Source organism: Trichechus manatus, unplaced genomic scaffold (assembly GCF_000243295.1).
Source record: "Trichechus manatus latirostris isolate Lorelei unplaced genomic scaffold, TriManLat1.0 scaffold00157, whole genome shotgun sequence".
Taxonomy (NCBI): domain Eukaryota; kingdom Metazoa; phylum Chordata; class Mammalia; order Sirenia; family Trichechidae; genus Trichechus; species Trichechus manatus.
In genome coordinates, this window is record NW_004444093.1 from 2961319 (window position 1) to 2983305 (window position 21987).

Here is a 21987-nt window from a genome sequence, read left to right on the forward strand (position 1 = left end):
ATAATTTCAGATTCAGAGCAGCCATGAGTCGACCTGCTTCTGGGCCACTCCATTGGCCTGGGCTCTGCTGGAGACACCCATGCCTCTCAGGGATGTCCTAGGACTCTTGCCCCCCACAACCCCATCAAGCCCTTGTAAGAGGCAAAAGTGTTGTGAGTGTGGGTGTTCAACAGTCTTTCAAACAGGACTAGAAAGGCAGGGAGAGTGAGCTGACTGACCCCTCAGGGGCCCTGCAGAGGAGCAAGGCCAAGGACAGCCCTGTCCTCCTTAGCAGATGTCAGTGTAGGCAGGACAGCAGGGCTTACAGCAGCTTCTCCAACGCAGGCGGGCCCTGATGCTTGTCGTCATACATTATGGGGACACCTTCAGGGAATCCAGTGGTGGGGGTGCACCCCTAGGGCATCACGTCAAGACCTTGGGTATGACCTCGCCAGCCCCATGCTCTGGACCCACCTCTCCCTAGGACATCTTTGCATCCTTCCTATCTCCAGGGAAATGGCAAAGGTGACACCCCCAGGCAGAGGGTTTGGGGACAAGTTGGTGGAGCTACACTCTTGACTCTAGGCAAGAGGCCCTGTAAGCAAGCCTCTGCCGCATTGGCCAGCTGGCTAGGCAGCAAAGGAGCCTACCTTCCGGGAGTATGAGGGCAACCCCAGGGCACTGGCCCTTTGTAGACTGGCCTCACTCCCTTGGGGCTCAGAGGGTAGCCAACACAGCACCGCCGAGGGCCACCGGGCTGACTGGATGGTGTGAGCTGGCTCCTTCTTGGCTCTGTCCATCATAGTAGAAACCATGTCCAACACCTGTCCCCAACCCCAGAGCAGCTCTCCATAAACTGGATGAGCCTTCTCTGAGGGCAAGACCAGAGGAGGAGAGGGACAGCCTGTGTTCACGTCTTTCTGGACACTTAGGCCCTCTGCCGAACCTCAGCCCGAGACAGGGACTCAGACCAGGCTACGGCCGAGGGTGACATGGGCCCAGGCTGTGTGTGGCTAGCGCGGCAAGGGCTGGACAAGGAGCACAGCGTGTGCTATACGGCAGCTCAAGCCTGGCTGCCCCTCATCTGTTTATTGGTCTGACCTACAGGGCCAGAGCAGCATTGCCCAAGCAGAGTCTGGTCAGTCTCAATGAAGGCTTGGTCACTTCTGGCCCAGACCAGACTGGACCATGCTTGGCGGTTACTGCTGCTCCCTGTGTCCCCACGTGGCCTGGTTGGTGACTGTCCAGGGCCACTAGACCTCGCCAGTCCTGGTTCCTCCATAGCGGAGCACGCTGTCCCTTCACTAGGTACCCCAGACCCCATTCCAGCAGCTAAGGGGCTCCACCCTGAGGCACTGCATGACTATTTTTCTAAATTCAGCAACCACCACTAAGGCAAGTAGTCTCGTGACTTTAATGAACTTGTCATTTTCTGGTTGATTTCTGAGCACACAGCCATCCTTCCTCTGCATGGTAAGGCCACAGGAGGCTAAGCTCAAGAGCAGAAACAAAGCTGCTAAGAGACCAGCACTGCCCACCGGAGGCCAGGCTGCACGAAGGAGGGCCGAGCAGGATGGCACCCCTCCTTGTTGGAGGGCCAGTAGCCAGGCCTTGCGCAGGGCTGCGTCTAAGGCTAGGCCTTCCCCTGCTTGGCCGCCAGAACACAGCACACTGTAGCCCCGCGTGGCCCGCCGGAGTGGACACACCCTGGCTTTGCCGAGATAGCTGGCAGAGTTGCACACCCGTGAGTTAGACAGGACTGCAGAGGTGGTGATAGGCAAAGCGAGTCGCATGGTGGCTCTGTGGAGGGCAATGTCCTTACAGCGACATGACAGAGTGGTCACTCAGTCATCTGACATTACATGTTCCCTATAAATAAAAGTGAAAATAGGCAGGGCGAAACAAAAATTGGCACAGACATCGATATATTGCTTTCCAGTTTCAATGCGACAAATGCAAATCATGAGACACCGGAGGAGACAGAAGCAAGGGCCTGCACAGCTCTTCTCGGCCAAACACATTCCCCTGGTAGGGCTGCTGAGACAGATAGCCGGAGCCTGTGCCTGTGCCCGAGGCCTGGGCCACACAGGTTGGGTGGGGTATGGGACCCTGAGTCTAGAAATGGACAGGGCGCTGAGGACTTGGTTTCCTTGCCCTTGTGCCCAGGACAGCGGCCCTGGATCAACATGGTGGGTCTACCTTCCTTTTGAGAAAAAAAGTACAACTAAATAAATACTGCATGCAGACGGAAAGCCTCCAAGTGACTTGGTTTCCTCCCTTGGCTAACACCTCATCCCAGCTTCATTTCTGGCCTTGGCAGGTCCACAACAGAGGGCGTGCAGGGGTGCACAGCCACCCGCTGTCATGGCTCCCACTAGTGCTACTGATGGACACATGGGGAAAGCCCTCTCCCCCAGACAGTGCTGCTGTGGTCCTCTGCAGATGGGATCCCATGACGACCACCAGGCCTTCCTGAGTTAAGCCATCACTTCCCTCCCCAGGTGAGCTACATCCTCTCCTCCTGCAAGACCAGCATGGAAACTCTACCTCTCATAGTTTCCTCTCCTTTCTTTTTTCTTACCCCCACTTAACTTCTTTTTAAAATGATATGATTGTTCCTGGATTGGCTTCCTCAAAATACTAGTGGCCTCCCCAATTCTCCTTTCTCTAAGTCAGGATGGTCAGAGGTTACCAAGGCCCAGGGCGCCCCTGCCCCAGCCTCTAGCAGCAGCCCTGATCCCAACCTTCCACACTCAGAATATTCTGGAAACTTCAGAGATGGCTCTTTATGACAACAGAGCTGGCGCTGAGAGGAAGACAAAAATGCTGCCCGGACACAGTATGTCCAATCAGTACATTCTAATATCTTACTAGGAATGTGAATCTGTTAGGAAAAAAAAAACATTAGAAACTATATATAAAACTTAAAAATATTCAAGTATCAAAAGGCTGTTCAGATCAAAGTTTAAAGCAGCCTGTCAGCAAGCAGCTGCCAAGAAGGGATGTTTACAAAAGTGGACTGTGTGTGTCCAACAGGGAGAAAGCAGGGACAGGGAGAGATCTGTGTGGGAGAGGATTAGCAGAGGGTGGGCTGAGAGTGAAGGGCAGAAAGGCTAGAGGAAGCCAGAGAAATGAGGCCTTCATGAGCTGAGAACGAGAGCGTGTGCCAGCTGGGTGGTTAGCCTGGAGGATGTGGCCACTCTCTCTGGGGAACAAACTGTGAAGTGCGCAATCTGGACCCCTCCCTCTAGCATCCAGTCCGCGGACATCGCACAAATGCACACAGTGCTGCCTCCAAGGGGCAAACAGACAGCAACCACAAAGCCACAAGACAGAACAGGGGAGAGCCATTTCTGCACAGAAACCCTCTAGAAAGAGAAGGGAGAAAGGCGGTGAGGGGCCAGATGCTACAGTGTTGACTTAGCTTTTTAACCTTGGCATGGACATGGTCGAGTGTCTAAGTCAGGGCAACCCAAGGACCCCTACCCATGAGGGACCGGGCTGCAGCCCCCACATATGAAGCAGCAGCAGCGTTTATTCAAGACACAAGAGTGAGGGAATCTGGCCATGTTCCCCTGTCCCCGGGAAGGGCGCGTCTTGACCAGGAATCCAGTAGAAATCTTCTAAACTCTGATAAATTAAGTTTACAAAAACCACCACTGTGGAGGCAGCCCCTTTCAGGCTTGTACTGAGATGCACTGGTTTGGGGCACCCTCTGGTGGGTGGCTGGAGAACCACAGTTTGGAAGGCCAGCCTGGGCCTGAGACCCACGGGGCCCAGAACTGCCCAGGCTCCCTGGACCACCTTTGCCTTGGGTCGCTGTTTCTGGGAGATGGCCCAGCTCTTGGGGGTGGCCAACTGACACCTTGAGAAGGTTCTGTTCCTTCTCCTCGGATGGTCTGTTTTGCCAGAGGCCTTCGGGATATCTGCTGCCTTGCAGAGGTGAGCAGCCTTAGACTTCGGTGGAGAAGAGGATGCTCTGTCTCTTGCTGTCTGGGGCAGGGATGGCTTCCAGCTGCAGGAAGTACAGCAACACCTGGACCTGCCCGGGGGGAGGGGGCGAAGCAGCTCAGGGAGTTGCTCACGGCTACAAGTGAGGGAGCTTCTTGGCCTGGCCCAGGGCCTGGGGACGCAAGTCAAGCTCAGGGTGTGAAGCCAATGATACACGGTGGCCCACCACTGCTGACAGAGCCCCTCACAGCAGATCAGAGGGGTCCTGATGAGGCCTGACTTGGGTAGTGTTAAGCCCCTGGCTGGGTGCACCCGGAGGACACGTGGTGGGGAAGGTGTGGACCCCCCGAGGCCCAGCAGGGTGCAAGAGAGGAGAGCAGTGGCCTGGGCCCGCCTTCCCCACCACCACACAGACCTAGGTAGGTCCTACCTCTCTGCACTTGGGCCACTTCCCTTGCACAATGAGGGTGGGGGTGATCGGCAGTACCTGGGGTGGGCCTTACCTGGGACATGACCTCCAGGGACCAGCTGTCGGTCATGGTGATAGGCTGGCCAGGCGTGGCAGGGAGCTTGCTCTCCTTCTCTGAGGGCCGGAGCAGCGTGGGGCCGAAGACAGTGGCAAGATTGTGCAGGGACATCTTGTTCACGGTCTCCTTTTCTGCCACCCTGCAATGAGTCCAAGAGGGGGCTGTTTCGACATGCTGAGGAGATGAGGTCACCCTGGCGTTCTTGAGGAGTATGGCAGCAGGTAGCACCCCTTTCTGCCTGTGCTGGCTCCACTGAATGGCTGCACTCTGGCCACCCGGGGAGGAAGGGCCACTGCCCTGGCTGTGCTGAAAGTGGACCCTGTGGTCCTGCTGGACTCACGGCCGGGGAGGAAAAGCACCTGAGGGGGAGGAGGTGTAGGCACCCACTGAGGCCACAGAGAACAGAAAGGGCATGGTGCTCGCACTTGCACCCAGAGGGGCTGAGGAACTGCCTGGGGAGCAAAGGCCCTTGGCTGGAGTCTGATGGAGCCAGCGGGCACGGAGGACAGCCCCTCTCATGGCCTGGGGGTCCTGAAGACCAGGGCCTATGGATGAGTGGGCTACCTTTTGAGGTGGTCCAGAAGGAAGAGGAAGGTGAGCAGGTTGGCCTCCGGGAGCGACAGCAGCAAGTTCAGCATGCAGCTCTCCTTTGCAACGGGGTCTGAAAGAGCTGCAGAAATAGGGGCAGGGGTCGCACCAATTGGCTGGGCTTTCCCTAAGAGCATGGCGGCACCCGTGTCAGAGGGTAGGACAATCCAGCCCCATCATCATCCTTGCCCACACAGTGCTGCTGCCCCAGCGGGGATGGGTGCCACCCTGAGCCCCTTTACCACATCTCAAAGGGTCAACCTGCCCCAGGCATCAGCCACCAGAGAAGGACTGTGAAAAAAGCCCTCCTGGCCTACTCGGACATTTCCTTCCTCTCCTCCAGGGGGCAGTAGTGGTTCGGTGGTAGAACTCTTGCCTGCCATTCGGGTTTGATTCCCTGACAATATACCTCATGTGCAGCCACCACTCATTGGCAGGAGTGAAGGACAAGGATTTCAAGGCCTCTGTCTACCCCACCACACCCCCAGAGCCTTCCTCATTGTCCTGTGTACCCTGGGGCACTTCCAGGCTGGAGACCCTGGGAGTCAGAGCAGTCCTGAGGGTGATGTAGCCCTGTGTGCTGGCTTAGGGTCAGGCTGGGCTTGACCCCACATTTGAATGGGCCGACCTGGGGCTCAGGGAGCAGGCGCGGGCACTGCAGTGTCACATGCTCTGGAATCTGCACTCAGCCCTAGCCTTGGGGAGGAAGACTGTGACTTCTAGTACTCCCACTCCCGCACGTAGGCATGTGCGTCCCCTCTCCATCCTCCCTGAGGACGCCACGCAGGAGGGGCAGCCTTGTAAGGATGGGCAGCAACCTTCAGGAAGGGGCTCGGCTCTGCTGTGCCCACTCATTCAGATGATTTTCTGCGGGCAGGTGGGATACAGACCACAGCAGCTGGGGTACAGCTCAGCTCCCATGCCTGGCCTCTGAACCCCTGGACCTCGTGGACAGGAGAAGAAAGTGGGGAGGAGGCCCCGTCCTCACCAATGCCCTCGGCAAAGTTGGGGTAGAACTCATCGGTGAAGAGGGGCTCAGGCAGCTCTCGGAAGTAGAGCTTCAGTGTGCCGGCGATGGCGTTGACGTCCATTTCGCTCATCATCACTGACACGTCCTTGTTATCTGGGGCAGATAGAGACATGGCGCAGCCACTGATGGCACTGAGTGGGACTTAGCGCAAAGCAGCACACAGCCTCACCATGCCAGCTGTTTTCTGGTTTCTCCCCTTTTAAAGCAGCTTATTCTACCTTCCCAAGAACCCAGGTGGTTCTGAGCTGCACAGGGCTGACAGGGCAGGCAGGAGGGTCCTCCTCACCTCCATCCCTGCTTTGGTCAGCTATGCCTGGCCACAGGAGGCTGCTGGCCAGCAGAGGAGGATTAGCTCCTGGGCAGGGCCTGGGCAGCTCTGCCCCGCAACAATGGCCAGCCCTGGCATCTCTTGGTGATAGGAAGGCACTGGAATTATGTTTCACTTTAGTGTCTGAACCAGTACCTTCCCTTTGGGCTTAGGTGGCCACGGGCCCTCCATGCCACATGAGGCCCACGGGGTGCCAGGCTCACACAGGCTACAGCTCAGCAAGGTGGGTGTGCTCCCAGAGGAGTCTGCAGGCACACTTGGGGGTCCACGTGGGACCCTGAGTGAAGGCCTGCTCGGGTACCTCGGGAGGAGTGTGTAGGCACACTGAGGGGGAAGGGTCCACATGGGACCCTGGGTGAAGACCTGCTCGGGTACCTGGGGAGGAGTGTGCAGGCACACTGTGGGGGGAGGGTCCACGTGGGACCCTGGGTGAAGGCCCACTCAGGTACCCAGGGAGGAGTGTGCAGGCACACTGCGGGGGGTGGTCCACGTGGGACCCCGGGTGAAGGCCCTCTTGGGTGTGGTGTCCTTATTTAAAATTGGGGCTTCCGATCTACTTCAGTGGTGAGGGTTAATGCGAGAGGGGGAGCTAAAACCTGCATTCATGGCAGCACCATGCAGGAGATCTGTGATCTTTGGGCCCTGGTACCTGTTTCATCCCTAAGGGGCAGGTGGTCAGAATGGCCCTGATCCCTTGGCTTTGACCCCAAGGGAGGAACAGGTCGTGGGGATGCCCTGAGAATCTCAGTGTGAAGGAGTGGGCTCGGCCCCCACCACCCTCACTGCCTCCAGCACACCCGGAGCCAACACTCACTGACGTCAAAGGCTGCCTTCAGCGCCTGGATGTCTGTGGCCACTCCGGACACACGGTAGATGCCCACCTCCTCCATGCCCCGGCGCTCGATCTCCTCCACACACTGGCGCACGATGTAGGGCACCTTGGACCTCTCTCTCCTGTGGTGGGGGGAGGGACGCCCTCAGTGCCTAGCACCCCTGGGGTACCCCCTCACCTATCTGCTGGGGACAACCTGCACATCTAGAGATGGGGCGGCACAAAGCATGCCCATGTCTTCCTTCATTCCTTGAGCCCACAATTATAGTTGCATGTGTTTCATCAGGGCCTTTCCAAGAGCTCAGAGTGCCTGGGTGAACATACCTGGCTGCTAACCCAAAGGTTGGAGGTTCAAGTCTACCCAGAGGCACCTTGGGAGAAAGGTCTGGCAATCTACTTCTGAAAAATCAGCCACTGAAAACCCTACGGAGTGCAGTTCTATTCTGACATGTGTGGTTGCTGTGAGTTGGGGCTGACTTCACGGCCACTGGTTTGGTTTTGGTTGTTCCAAGAGCTCCCTTTAGCCCAAAGCCTGTGAGTTATATGTGGTCTTTGACGAAGGCCAGGAAGCTTTGCTAAGTGAAACTGGCCACAGGCAGTCCAGTTAAAAGATCCCAAGCTGTGGGCAGTGGGCGGCGGCACAATGTCCTGGGAAGCAGTCTGTTCTCCAAGTCGGGGTGGGGAGATCAGACAGGGTCCCAGCCCCACCATCTATGCAGAAGGCAAACCCCCGACCTTGCCAGGCCTCAGTGAGAGGTAAGCCCCACAAATAGCAGGCACTCAACTGCTGAAGGCATGACTCCAGGAGGCTGCCCAAGCATCAGTGCTCCGGCATTTGTGACTCTAAGCACTGTCCTCTCCCAAGTCTTAACAACAGACAGTCACAGTAGCTCCGTGGTTTTTCTTCCTGTTGCCGAGTTGACTCTGACTTGCGACGACCCCATGTGTGTCAGAGTAGAACTGTGCTCCACAGAGTTTTAAAAGGCTGATTTTTTGGAAGGAGGTCGGTTGGCCTATCTTCTGAGGTACCTCTAAGTAGATTCAAACCTCTAACCTGTTAGCATGTTAACTGTTTGTACCACCCAGGGACTCCAGCTCCATGTAGGACCCTGGAATAAGGACACTTCAAAAATATAACAGTGGTGTTTTGAGGCCTTAGCTTTCATCTTATTTTGCAACCAGACTCAGGACCACAAAAAACCTTTCCCAAGCTGCTCTCCTTAGTTTGGCCGTTGGCTTTGGCACTGATTTGGGATGGCTGCTGCTGGAGTCCTCCCTGTTCATGCCCAGAGCCTCCCAGAGATGCTGTGAGGATGGCAGGTGGGTAGGAGACCCAACAGGCTCCATCCATCCCAGGCACATGAATGAATTCTGGGAGGAAGCAGCCTAATGCCCTGAGAACTGCCCTCAAACCAACAAACAGGCCTCTCTTGGCAACGGATTCAGGACAAAAGGGCAGGGGTTAAAGTCTGGAATCATGACAAACTCCAAGGGAGGAAAGAAAACACTGCATTTCTGCCCACTGCACCACCGGGAGGGGGCTGAGGGGAGGAGCTACTGAGCAGCAAACAGAGAGGTACCTCCCGCACTGGGGTGTCCTGGGAGGCCTCTTGTGAAGCAACCACAGAAAGTACCACCTGGGAGGGGCCAGGAGCCCTCAGGGTGTGAGGCCAGAGGTGTGAGCCCCCATCCCTGTCACTCACTTGGTGACCACAGCGATTTTGACTCCGAAGACCCCGGTCTGCTTTCGGGATGGCATTCTCTTTAAGCTGAACTCCCTGCTGGTGAACTTGACTGAGAGTTTAGCTTCAATCTATAGCAGGAAGAAGGGGCAGTGGCACACTTACCTTCTGGTCCAGGCCTTGGTACCTCTTTTCCACCCCCAGGCGAGTAGGCCCAGGTCTGTGTGAGGTGAGGACTGGCAGGGAAGCCCCTGGTCCAGCTCAGTGAGCACCAGCATGATTGGGATGCTTTAAGACCCAGTTTCTGTGGAAAATCCCTCCACAATCCCCATCCCTCTCTCCCTTAATAATAAAAAAATAAGTAAAGAAAAAGTACAGATATTAACAAAAACTCGTTGTGAAGGTTAATTTTATGTGTCAGTTTGGCTAGGCTATGGTTCCCAGTGCTTTGGCCAAATACTAGACTAGATGCTGTTCTCCAATGTCATCTAATGCAATGTAATGTAATCCCCTCCCATAACATGATCTACAATGTGATACAAGCAGTCAGTTGAAAGGGGAGTTCCCTAGGGTGTTATCTGCCTTCAGACCATAAATAGACACTTTGGCAGAACTCGTTCTCTCTCTCTGCACTCCACCTGTTGCCTGACCTACAGATCTTGGGATGCAAGCCTGCAGGAGTCTCCAGCCTGCCTCTTGACCTATGGATTTGGGACTTGCCAGCCCCACAATCACGTGAGCCAATACCTTGAAGTAACTCTCTTCTATATATATCTCTAGCTCACTGATGTGCTTCCCTAGAGAACCCTAAGACACACATGAATTAGCAAATGATAACGTTTTGTCATATACAGTCAAATCTCCTTTGGTGTCTGTTGCTGCTTTTTAAAGGTCTGAATCTTTCTAGTGGGCTGGATGCTAATGGGGGCTTGGTCTCTATGACCAGACCCCAGGGCCCATGTTGAGGCACCACCATCCTGGCAGCGCCATTGGATCACATTCAAGGAGAACACTCACTCCATCCACAAACAACAGAAGACATCTCCCCATACATGGTGGTCTGGTCTGCAAAGGCTTCTCTCCCTCCTGTGGTGCCCCCCGGATGAGCTCAGGCTCAGCCTCACTGTGATTTCATCAGAAAAGCCAGGTCACCCTGACCTTCTGGGGGGTGAGCACCACCAGAGTGCAGTGGGTACATACCCCATTCATGGCGATCACGGTTCGCTGCCAGTCTTTGTCCTGCAGTGCCTGTGGTTCCAGCTGCAACAAGGGGTCGTGATTAATGGATGCCCTCGGGTCTGCTTGGAGTCTTGGCTGGGCGGCAGCTCACCCCTATGACTTCTCCACACCGAAGACTGAGTGGAGCTGGACCATGGCCGGCACCTCCATCCAGAGGCCAAGAGCATCTGCTAGGAACCTAAGCCCCCCTGGTCTCAGGACTGAGCTCACCGTGCTGAAGCACCTGTGTCCACCACAGCTCAGGGCCTGCACACTGCCCCTCCCTCTGTCCCTTCCAGCTCCAAGCTGACATCTACTGCCAGCCTTTCTTGTCTACCCGCTGCACTGCCTCACTGCAGCCCCAATGCAGGTGCTCAAATGGAACCTGGGGAATGGGGAGAGGTCAGGTTAAACAACATTTCGGGAAGCCCAATTTCAATGGCAACTTTAGGCGCATAGCATCTGAGAGCTGCCATCGCTGCCATGGTTTTCTCCCTTAGCAGGCGCAGTAATATAAGTATAGGACTCGTGCAGGAGGGGCTCTAGACTAGACTGGCGCTGGATGGTGGCGCCCAAGAGGATGCAGCTGTGGGGTGGCGGGAGAAAGCCCCTCTGTAGCCCCTCTGACTTCTGTCCCTGGAGGGCGTTTCCCAAGCAGCCAACCTTCACGACTGTGTTGTCCACTGTCACCTACACAACCTGACGACTCAGGTGCCCTGACCCAAGCCATGGCCTTTTCAATTGCCTCATATGCATGCAAAAGCTAGACAATGAAAAACCAAGACTGAAGAAGAATCGATGCGTTTGAACTGTGGTGTTTGCCAAGAACACTGAATATATTGTGGACTGCCAGAAGAATGAACAAGTTTGTCTTAGAAGAAATACAGAATGCTCCCTAGAAGAGAGAATGGCTAGACTTTGGCTTGCTTACTTTGGACATGTCACCAGGGAAGACCAAAATCTACAAAAGGACATGTCTGGTGAAGTGGAGGGTCAGCAAAAATGAGGGAAACTCTCAATGAGAGGGACTGACACAATAGCCACAAGAGACTCAAACATACCAATGATCATGAAGATGGTCCAGGACCGGGCAATGTTTTGTTCTGTTTTACATAAGGTTGCCATGAGTCAGACACAACAACAACAAACAACCTGAGCCACTGTATGACATGCCGACTGCCCAGCCCAGGCCAGATGCCTCTGTTCACAAAGGCTTTCCCCTCATCTCACTTTGTGGCGAACACACGCTCTATACCAGTGGTCCCAGGGTGGGCTGAGACTGTGTGTGGAGTGGGGCTGGGCTGAACACATCCAGCAGCATGGGGGGGTCTTGTTAAAAAAGCACCCCCTTGTCCATCTCCAGGGAGTCCCTGGGTGGTGCAAAGAGTTAATATGCTCAGCTGCTAACCCAAAGGTTGGAGGTTCAAGTCCATCCAGAGGTGACTCAAAAGAAAGGCCTGGTGATCTACCTCTGAAAGGTCAGCCATTGAGAACCTTTATGGAATAGAGTTTTACTCTGATACATGTGCAGCTGCCATTGAGTTGGGGTCAACTTGACAGCGATGAGTTAGTTGGTCCACCTCTGGCCCACCTCCAGAGAACTAGACCAGCAGCCCTGAGGGGACCTGGGATTTCCATAACCAGAAAACCTCCCTGGTGATCCTGCAGTGTTACCAGGTTAGGGAGCCACCACCCGCTGCAGAATTTGGCACTAATCATATACAGCCTTGTATTTTCATTACTAGCTCAGTTCTACTACCAGGCAAGCACTTAGACCAGGGATCCCCCGGTCGCATAATTTCAGCATGCCCACCTAAGCACCTTGCCAGGTCAGAGAGGAGCTCAAAATAGGCAGAGGTTCCTCTCATGCTCAAGCCACCCGGGCCTGAGGTGGGACAGAAGGGAGGGCTCCAAGCAGCCAGCCAACTGCCACCGTACCCCACAGGTGTGTGCACCTGGCATTTCTCTCATACCTGTTCTGCATGGAGCACTCCCGGCCTGAGCCCTCCTCACCGTCCCTTCCACATCCTCTTGATTCAAATGTCCCCAGGATCTAAAACGCACAGCCAAGCTGCTGCAGAAAAACGGAAGGCAGTAGGGACTCCCTCCAGAACAGGCAGGGTCAAATCTACAAGTGTATCATCACAGGCCCTGCCCCTATCCCAGGGAGCTCACAGGGGCCACGCAGGCTGCTCCCAACCTGAAGGTCATAAGCAGACGCCAGACCAGGTGCAAACCACTCAGAAAAGGAAACCACCTAGGTGACAGCTCCTCCCAGGTGTGAATCCTAGGTGTCCAGCAGGGTCTATGGGCCATTCAGCCCTACTGGGGATGACAGAGGGCCCCTCCACCTCTGGGGCCTGTAGGGTTCTGGGGTCCTGAGCATCGGAGCTGGCATGGAAGGAGGACATGGGGAGGGCAACTGGTGCCTCCATCACCCAACACTGCAACCTGGCCACCCAAGGAGGGGTTTTGCCATTCCTTCCCCTCCTCCGCAGGAAGGGAAGTTTAACACCGCTCCTGGGGGTTTAAACAGGGAAACAGGAGCAAATCTGCAGGCAACATCACTCCCTTTCCCTCTAAAGGATGGTCACCACTGGGCCTCTTCCCTTGGAAACTTAACTAGGTGCCGCTGAGTTGACTCTGACTCACAGTGACCCCATGTGTGTCAGAGTAGAACTATGCTCCACAGGGTTTTCAATGGCTGATTTTCTGGAAGTAGACTGCTAGGCCTCTCTTCCGAGGGGCCTCTGGGTAAATTTGAACCTTCAACCTTTCAGTTTGCAGCCAAGAGCATTAACCATTTACTCTACCCAGGGACTCTACTTAGAACTGGCCAAAGGCGAAAGCAGCTGCAAGCAGCCTAGTGGCTGGGGAAGAACAGACAGGGCAGGGGGTGCCTTCTCCACCTGGCTCAGGCCACGTCCAACTGCAGGAACTCTGCCCTGACTTGACCCACCTGGCCCCTTCTAGCTCACCCTGAACCCCAGCCCACCTTGCTCTTGTACACAAGGTTGCGGATGTGGGTCCACAGGACACTGCCCCACGTACACAGGTGCTTCTCGGAGGAGGTGGTGCGGCTCTGGCTGGGGTAGAGGTACTGGAGGAGGCCCTGCATGGCAGCGGGGGTGGCTGGCGCCTCTCATATCCTTGGCCCTGTTCCTCTGAGCGCCGAGAGCTCCGGCCTCTTGAACAGGCTCTCAGGAGCACCGCCTCCAGGAGGCCCTCTAACGTCAGAGCTTCCTATTCCCGTGGATTTTACCTTTTTTTGTCTGTGTGGGAAAAACAGTCCCTTCTCCCCTTTGCAGCATACTGGTGATGGGAATTCCAGTGTGTCACTTTCTTGTAAAAGCCCAGAAAAGCCAAGCTTCCTTCTCAAGTGGCTGGTTTCCTGTGGCCACATTTGGAGACACTGAGTAAAGCATGCCTGCCCTGCCAGTTGGCTGAATGCTGGAAACACCGGCATCACCTCCCAGATGACGATCTCATGACTACCTGCACCGCCTCCTGGAACATTGCCCTGCAGGCTCTGGCCACCCAGAGCATGGCCGAAGGCCACCCAGAGCCGCCACGTGGGGTGGGGAGGGTGTGAGTAGAGAGGAGCTGTGCACTGCACAGCCCCAACCTGGGTGTGAATATCTCCCTTCCCCCCAAGAGGCTGTGGCTCTATTGACCTCAAGCGGGGCTGCCAGACGGCTAAGTGACCAATGGCAAACACAGCGGCCTCTGGGTCCCCAGCCCTTGTGGCATGTCCAGCATTAAAGCCCCTCCATGGGCACTGGCCCTGCTCCAGGGAACAGAGCATGCTCCCAGGATGGAAGCAGCATGAAGAATTCCCAGCATGGTCCTCTCACCAGAACCAAAACAATGCTGAAGGCCAAGCTCTCCGTGTACTAGTTATGTAAGGCACGGTGGGGTAAACAAAGAAGAGGCCAAGATTCAGAAAAACAGGCGGCCGAGGGGAGGTGACTGGGAAACGGTAGTCCAGGAAAAAGCTGAGTCCACTCCGGATGCCACAAGGGCCCCGCTGACCACAGGGCCGAGGGCGGGGGGAGTATAGTCTGCTGCACAGGCTGGGTGGGTGTAAGGGAGCCCACTCCCACCCAGCTGCTCTCAGGGGACAGTAGAGGTTGCTGCTTATCTCCCCTGGGGTTGGGCAAGGTAGGGGTCTTGGAAGAACTGTGGCTGGCAGTCCTGGTGGACGGGTGCCCAGAGGTCTACCCAGAAAACTGCCGACACATCCACTCCAAGGAGGTGGGGAGAAGTCTGCAGGCGGTGAGCTCTGCCCCGAGCTTGGTCACCTTCACCAGGATGAGGCGCTGCTCTGCAGCAGGTACAACCGGCAAAGTCACTGACCCAGGATCACAGGGCACTGTCTCACCCAGCTTCAGCCTGGAAGGGGAAGGGCTAAATCGTGCAAGGGAGGAGATACCCATCCCCTCCTGGCACAGCCTGCACTTCCCACCTCCCCAGTGCCCATGGCTGAGCTCTATGGCTGCACCCTAATGCACTCCCTGGGCGGGTCTCCACAGACGTGTGGGCAACATCTCCAGTGCGCCCTGTGCACACTGACAGAGAAATTTGTGTCCCCTCTGCTGTCCTGTGGGTCTGTTCTGTTCTCCAAGAACTGTTCTTGAGCTCTGCCTTCCACTTCTTTAACTTTTCGCTGCTCCCCTCTGATCCCAACCAATCTCTGAGCATCACTAAAAAAAGATACAGGAACATCTACTAGAATGGGCGGAGTCCCTGGGTGACACAATGGTTAATGTCCTCGGTCGCTAACTGAAAGGTTGAAGGTTCGGTTCAAGTCCAGCCAGAGGCATCTTGGAGGAAAGCCTGGCAATCTGCTTCTGAAAAACCAGTCACTGAAAATCCTATAGAGCACAGACTACTCTGACACACATGGGGTTACCATGAGTCAGAGTTGACTTGACAGCAACTGTTTTTTTTAAAACTAGAATGGCTATAATAAAAAAGATCATAACGAGTGTTGGTGAGAATGCGGAGAAACTGGAGCCTCATCCATTGCCACAGGGATGTAAAATGGTGTGGAAAACACTGTGGCAGTTCCTAAAGTTAAACGTACTGTCCACTCCAAAGTCTCTACTCGAGAAAAATAAAACAAAAACACATCCACACAAAGACTTGTACACACATCATGTTCACAGCAACATGAATCGTAACAGTCCCAAACCAAAAATCACTCTGTGATGGTAAATGTTACGTGTCAACTTGGCTAGGCTATGATCCTCAGTGGTTTGGCAGACACTATGTAATCACTTTCCATTCTGTGATCTGATGTAAGCAGCCAATTAGTTAAAAGGGGAGTTTCCCTGGGGGTGGGGCCTGCCTCCAGTATATAAATGGATGTTCTGGCAATGCTTGCTCTCTTTCTCGACCCTGCGCTCTTCTTTCTCATTGCCTGACCTCCAGTTTTTGGGACATAAGCCTGCAGAAGTCTCTGGCCTGCTGCCTGACTTGCAGGTTTTGGGTTTGTCAGCCCCTACAGCCACATGAGCCAGATGAAGTCTTCAGCCTATTGCCTGACCCACAGATTTGGGACTTGCCAGCCCCCACAATTGCGTGAGCCATTTCCTCACAAATGCATGGGCCATTTCCTTGAAGTAAATTTCTCTCCCTGTATTTATATATACACTTCACTGGTTTTCCTCCTCTAGAAAACCCAGACTAAGACACACCCAAATCCCCACCAATGGGTTTATAAACAAAATGTGGTTCATCCACACAATGAAATATTCCGTCATAAAAAGAAATAAGGCACTGATTCATGCTACAACATGGATAACCCTCAAAAACATTATGTTAAGTGAAAGAAGCCAGACACAAAAGACTGTTGTTGTTAGCCATCATGGAATCGGCTCCTGACTCACGGAGACCCCATGCACAACAGAACAAAATACTGCCCAGTCCTGTGCCATCTCCACAAAAGGCTGTGGATCAGAACATTGTGATCCGTGAGTTTTCACTGGCCTTTCTTCCTAGTCTGTCTGAGTCTGGAAGCTCTTCCTTCCTGCAGGAGACCTGGGTTCAATTCCTGGCCAGCACCTCATGTGCAGCCACCACCTGTCTGTCAGTGGAGGCTTGTGTGTTGCTGTGATGCTGAACAGGTTTCAGTGGAGACTCCAGACTAAGACAAAATAGGAAAAAAGGACTGGCAGCAACAACAACCCAGCGTATCAGTTTCCGGGGTTTGGCTATGGGCTATGTAAAGTGCCAGCCACAGCGGGCCAGCTGGGCCTCAGCCCCCAGCTCCTGGGGTGTGGGTGAGAAATGCCCCAGGACCTGGAAAGGAAGAAGGGAAGGAGTTGCCCAGGGCAACTTCGCATGTGGGTCCCTCAGCCTTTGTTCCAGATTGAATGTGTCCCCCAGATATGTGTTGGAATCCTAACCCCTGTACCTGTGGATGTAATGCCATTTGGGAAGAGAGTTTTCTTTGTTATGTTAATCAGACCATATCAGTGTAGGGCAGCTTCTAAACCTAATCACTTCTGAGTTATATAAACAGCAGATTAGACACAGAAGCCAACACAAATTGGGGTGGGGGAGGAAAGACAGACAGTACATGAAGATTGCCAAAGAACTAAGGAACGCCAGGGTTACAAAAACTTAGACAAGGATCTTCCCCCAGAGCCCACAGAGAAAAACTTCTTTGAGATCTTGTGTCGTAAATTCGGACTTCCTACTGATGGTGCCCCACGTGTCTGTCAGTTTGTCTTACTGTGGTGGCTTGTGTGTTGCTGTGATGCTGGAAGCTATGCCACCACTATTTCAAATCTAGCAGGGTCACCCATGGTGGACAGGTTTCAGCTGAGCTTCCAGACTAAGACAGACTAGGAATAAGGACCCGGAGGTCTACTTCTGAAAAAATTAGCCAGTGAAAACTTCATGAATAAGTGGGACATAGTCTGATATAGTGCCAGAAGATGAGCCCCTCAGATTGGAAGGCACTCAAAATATGACTGGGGAAGAGCTGCCTCCTCAAACTAGAGTTGACCTTAATGATGTGAGTGGAGTCAAGCTTTTGGGACCTTCATTTGCTGATGTGGTATGACTCAAAATGAGAAGAAACAGCTGCAAACATCCATTAATAATAACAACGTGGAATGTAGTAAGTATGAGTCTAGGAAAATTGAAAATCGTCAAAAATGAAATGGAACACATAAACATTGATATTCTAGGCATTAGTGAGCTAAAATGGACTGGTATTGGCCATTTTGGATCAATCATATGGTCTACTACGCCAGGAATGACAAATTGAAGAGGAATGGTGTTGCATTCATCATGAAAAAGAACATTTCAAGATCTATCCTAAAGTATAATGCTGTCAGTGATAGGATAATATCCATATGCCTACAAGGAAGACCAGTTAAAACAACTATTATTCAAATTTACACACCAACCACTAAGGCCAAAGATGAAGAAATTAAAGACTTTTACCAACTTCTGCAGTCTGAAATTGATCAAATGCGCAATCAAGACGCATTGATAATTACTGGTGATTGGAATGTAAACCTTGGAAACAAAGAAGAAGGATGGGTAATTGGAAAATACGGCCTCGGTGACAGAAATGATGCTGGAGATCACATGACAGAATCTTGCAAGACCAGCAACTTCTTCATTGCAAACACCTTTTTTCAACAACATAAACGGCAACTACACACGTGGACCTTGCCAGATGGAATACACAGGAATCAGATCGACTACATCTGTGGAAAGAGAGGAAGGAAAAAGCGCGTCAGAACAAGGCCAGGTGCAGACTGTGGAATGAATCATCAATTGTTCATGTGCAAGTTCAAGTTGAAGCTGAAGAAAATTAGAACAAGTCCACGAGAGCTGAAGTACAACCTTGAGTATATCCCACCTGAATTTGGAGACCATCTCAAGGACAGATTTGAAACACTGAACACTAATGACCAAAGACCATCAAGGATATCATACATGAAGAAAGCAAAAGGTCATTTAAAAGACAGGAAAGAAAGAAAAGACCAAAATGGGTGTAAGAAGAGACTCTGAAAGTTGCTCTTGAACGTAGAGTAGCTAAAGCAAATGGGAGAAATGACGAAGTAAAAGAGCTCAACACAAGATTTCAAAGGGTGGCTTGAGATGGCAAAGTAAAGTATTACAAAATACAAAGTAAAGTATTACAATGTGAAAAGACCTGGAGGTAGAAAACTAAAAGGGAAGAAAACACTCGACATTTCTCAAGCTGAAAGAACTGAAGAAAAAATTCAAGCCTCGAGTTGCAATACTGAAGGATTCCACGGGGAAAATATTAAATGATGCAGGGAGCCTCAAGAGAAGATGGAAGGAATATACACTGTCACTGAACCAAAAAGAAATGGTCGACATTCAATCACTTCAGGAGGTAGCATGTGATCAAGAACCGACAGTATTGAAGGAAGAAGTTCAAGCTCCACTGGAGGCACTGGCAAAAAACAAGTCTTCAGGAATTGATGGAATACCAGTTGAGATGTTTCAACAAATGGATGCAGCGCTGGAAGCTACCTGGCCAACCAACTGGAAGAGTCCACATTTGTACCAATCACAAAGAAAGGTGATCCAACAGAATGCTGAGATTATTGAACAATACCATTAATATCACACGCAAGTAAAATTTTGCTGAAGATCATTCAAAAGCAGTTGCAGCAGTATATCGACAGGGAACTGCTAGAGACTCAAGCCAGATTCAGAAGAGGACGTGGAACGAGGAATATCATTGCTGATGTCAAATGGATCTTGGCTGAAAGCACAGAATACAAGAAAGATGTTTATTTGCATTTTACTGACTATGCAAAGGCATTCGACTGTGTGGATCACAACAAATTATGGATAACCTTGCAAAGAATGGGGTCTGTGCATAGACCCAGAGGCAGTCATTTGAACAGAAAAAGGGGATATTGCATGGTTTAAAATCAGGAAACGTGTACATCAGGGTTGTATCCTTTCACCACATTTATTCAGTCTGTATGCTAGGCAAATAATCCCAGAAGCTGGGCTCTTTGAAGAAGAACACAGCATCAGGAATGGAGGAAGACTCATTAACAACCTGCGTTATGCAGATGACACAACCTTGTTCGCTGAAAGTGAAGAGGACTTGAAGCACTTACTGATGAAGATGAAAGACTACAGCCTTCAGTATGGATTACACCTCAACATAAAGAAAACAAAAATCCTCACAACTGGACGAATAAGCAATATCATGATAACCTGAGAAAAGACTGAAGTTGTCAAGAATTTCATTTTACTTGGATCCACAATCAACATCCATGGAAGCAGCAGTCAAGAAATCAAAGGATGCACTGCATTGGGCAAATCTGCTGCAAAACACCTCTTTAAAGTGTTAAAAAGCAAAGATACCACTTTAAAGACTAAGGTGTGCCTGACCCAAGCTGTGGTGTTTTCAATCACCTCATTTGCATGTGAAAGCTGGACAATGAATAAGGAAAATGCCTTTGAATTATGGTGTTAGTGAAGAATATGGAATATATCATGAACTGCCAGAAGAATGAACAAATCTATCTTGGAAGAAATACAGTCAGAATGCTCCTTAGAAGCAAGGATGGTGAGACTTTGTCTCATGTACTTTGGACATGTTATCAGGAGGGACAGTCCCTGGAGTAAGACATCATGCTTGGTAATGTAGAAGGTCAGGGAAAAAGAGGAGGACCCTCAACGAGGTGGAATGACACACTGGCTGCAACAATGGGCACAAGCAAACAATGATTGTGAGGATGGCACAGGACCAGGCAGTGTTTTGTTCTGTTGTACATAGCGTTGCTATTATGGATTGAACTGTGTCCCCCAAAAATGTGTGTCAACTTGGCTAGGCCGTGATTCCCAGTATTGTGTGATTGTCTACCATTTTGTCATCTGATGTGATTTTTCCCACCTGCTGTAAATCCTACCTCCATGATGTTAATGGGCCCGATTAGCAGCAGTTATGTTAATGAAGCAGGACTCAATTTACAAAATTATGTTGTATCTTGAGTCAACTTCTTTTAAGATATAAGAGAACTTCTGGGAACATGGCGCTATCGTCAGAAGCACGACGCTGTCCCTCTGCAGCAAAGATCAGAAAAACTAAGTCAAACAGAGTCCCATGTCAATTCTGAAATCCTAAGCATCAAATGAAGAGATAAAGAACTCAGCCAAGCACCAAATGGAATTAGAAACTGACTGAGAACAGAGAGCAAGGAGAGATACCATGCAGAGTTCCCCTATCAGCTACCACAGCATGGATCCACTATCCTGGACTCCTATCAGAGATCAGTGAACAGGGGGTATGAGAAAGCAGCTTCATGGAGCTTCCAGCAGGAGACAGAACAACTGGTAACCAGTGATATATGCTTTCCCACCCCCCACCCTTCTTCACCCCCACATAGACTCCTCTGCTTCCTGCAGCCACATTCTCTTGGCTGGGAAGCACCAACTTCAGCCTGGTGTTGCCTGGATTCCACTCGCCCGCACTGGCCGGCTCCCTGAGTGCCTTTTATTGGCTGCTGGTGTTGTTTTTTACCACTTCTTTGGATTTCTTCCTTACCTCTCACCACCTCCCTCTTCTTCCTCTAAAATACCTGACTCCATGTGCCATCTTTGCTTCTTCCTGAAAGGCTGTGAAATACCACTTGACTGTGAAACTGCTTCCCAGCCCGTGCCGCCAAGCTGGTGGGACCCCCGGGGCTTTTTTGTTTGTTTGCTCTGATTTGCTTGTTTTCTTTTTCTTTTCTTGGCTTGGGAGCCCCTTCCAGCCAGGCAGTACCATGCAGCTTGGAAGCTACTCCCTTACTCTGTGCAGACACACAGGGACATCCCTGGGGGCATTGCTTTTTTCTTGTTTTTTTTTTTTTATTTTGTTTTTTTTTGTTTCTTTGTTTTCTTCTCTCTCTTAGTCCCTTTTTGTCTTTCTTCATTTCCAGTTTCTCGATTTATTCATTTTTTTCTTTTACCCTTTTTCGTTTTTTTTTTCATTTTTGATTTTCCCCATTACTCAGTCTCTCCATCTCTCCACTCCAATAGCAAGGTCCCTTAGCACTCTTTTTTGTTTGTTGTTGGCTCCTGTTCCTCTCTCCTGTCTCTCTTCTTTCCCATACCCATCTTAGCTCCACACATCACAATCTATCCCCCTTCCTGCCTACTTGCACCATGCGCTGAACATCACACTCCCAAGCAGCACAGGCACAGCCTACTGGAACCTGCCGGTCCGCACTGTCAGCCCGGGTACATGCCACAAACAACCCATCCCAGCAACTCCGCTTCAGCTGGACCTGCCATGCTGTACCATACTTGAGTGACTGATGCTGCCCATTGGAGAAGAAGGTGAAAAGTATCGTGCCCAAAGATGAGTAAACAACAAAGAATGCACAGCCTGCCTGCTTAGACATAACCAAATAAAACAAAAAAGCAGGATGAAACAAACAAATCTACAATCAATAAACGAGGAAAATAACCACTGAATGCCCCGAAGACAGCAGATAATATCAAACCATATAAAACAGGACAGGATGGGTCCAGTAGGCATCCAAAATAAAACACCAGATGACTTTCAAGTAGAAGAAAAGGCACTAGACCTAACTGATAGGGAATTCAAATCTCTAATATTCAGAATTATCTAAGAATTGAGGTAAAGAGCAGACAAAAATTAGGAAAAAAATGGACAAATTCATGGACAAGGCAGACAAATTCATGGAAAATACAGACAAAAAATGGAAGAATTCAAGAAAATAATACAGGAACAAAATGCTAAAATAAATTCACAACTAGAAATCATACAAAACAACAATTACAAATCCAAAAGATAAACAACCAAGATTTCAGAAATGGACAGTGTCATA

At 51.5% G+C, this 21987-nt stretch overlaps 1 protein-coding gene across 1 annotated transcript in view; it reads right to left on the bottom strand.

Moving 5' to 3' along the window:
• Positions 1–1792: 1792 nt before the first annotated feature.
• BCR (BCR activator of RhoGEF and GTPase) overlaps positions 1793–21987 on the bottom strand; it is an 80203-nt gene continuing 60008 nt past the window's right edge. The window contains exons 16-22 of the mRNA XM_012558330.2: positions 10118–10177; positions 8939–9048; positions 7218–7357; positions 6034–6168; positions 5022–5127; positions 4434–4596; positions 1793–4021 (exon numbers count right to left, since the gene is read on the bottom strand). Of these exons, the coding sequence (XP_012413784.1) occupies positions 3932–4021; positions 4434–4596; positions 5022–5127; positions 6034–6168; positions 7218–7357; positions 8939–9048; positions 10118–10177 (804 nt within the window). The 3' untranslated portion in view covers positions 1793–3931. The remainder of the gene's footprint in view (positions 4022–4433; positions 4597–5021; positions 5128–6033; positions 6169–7217; positions 7358–8938; positions 9049–10117; positions 10178–21987) is intronic.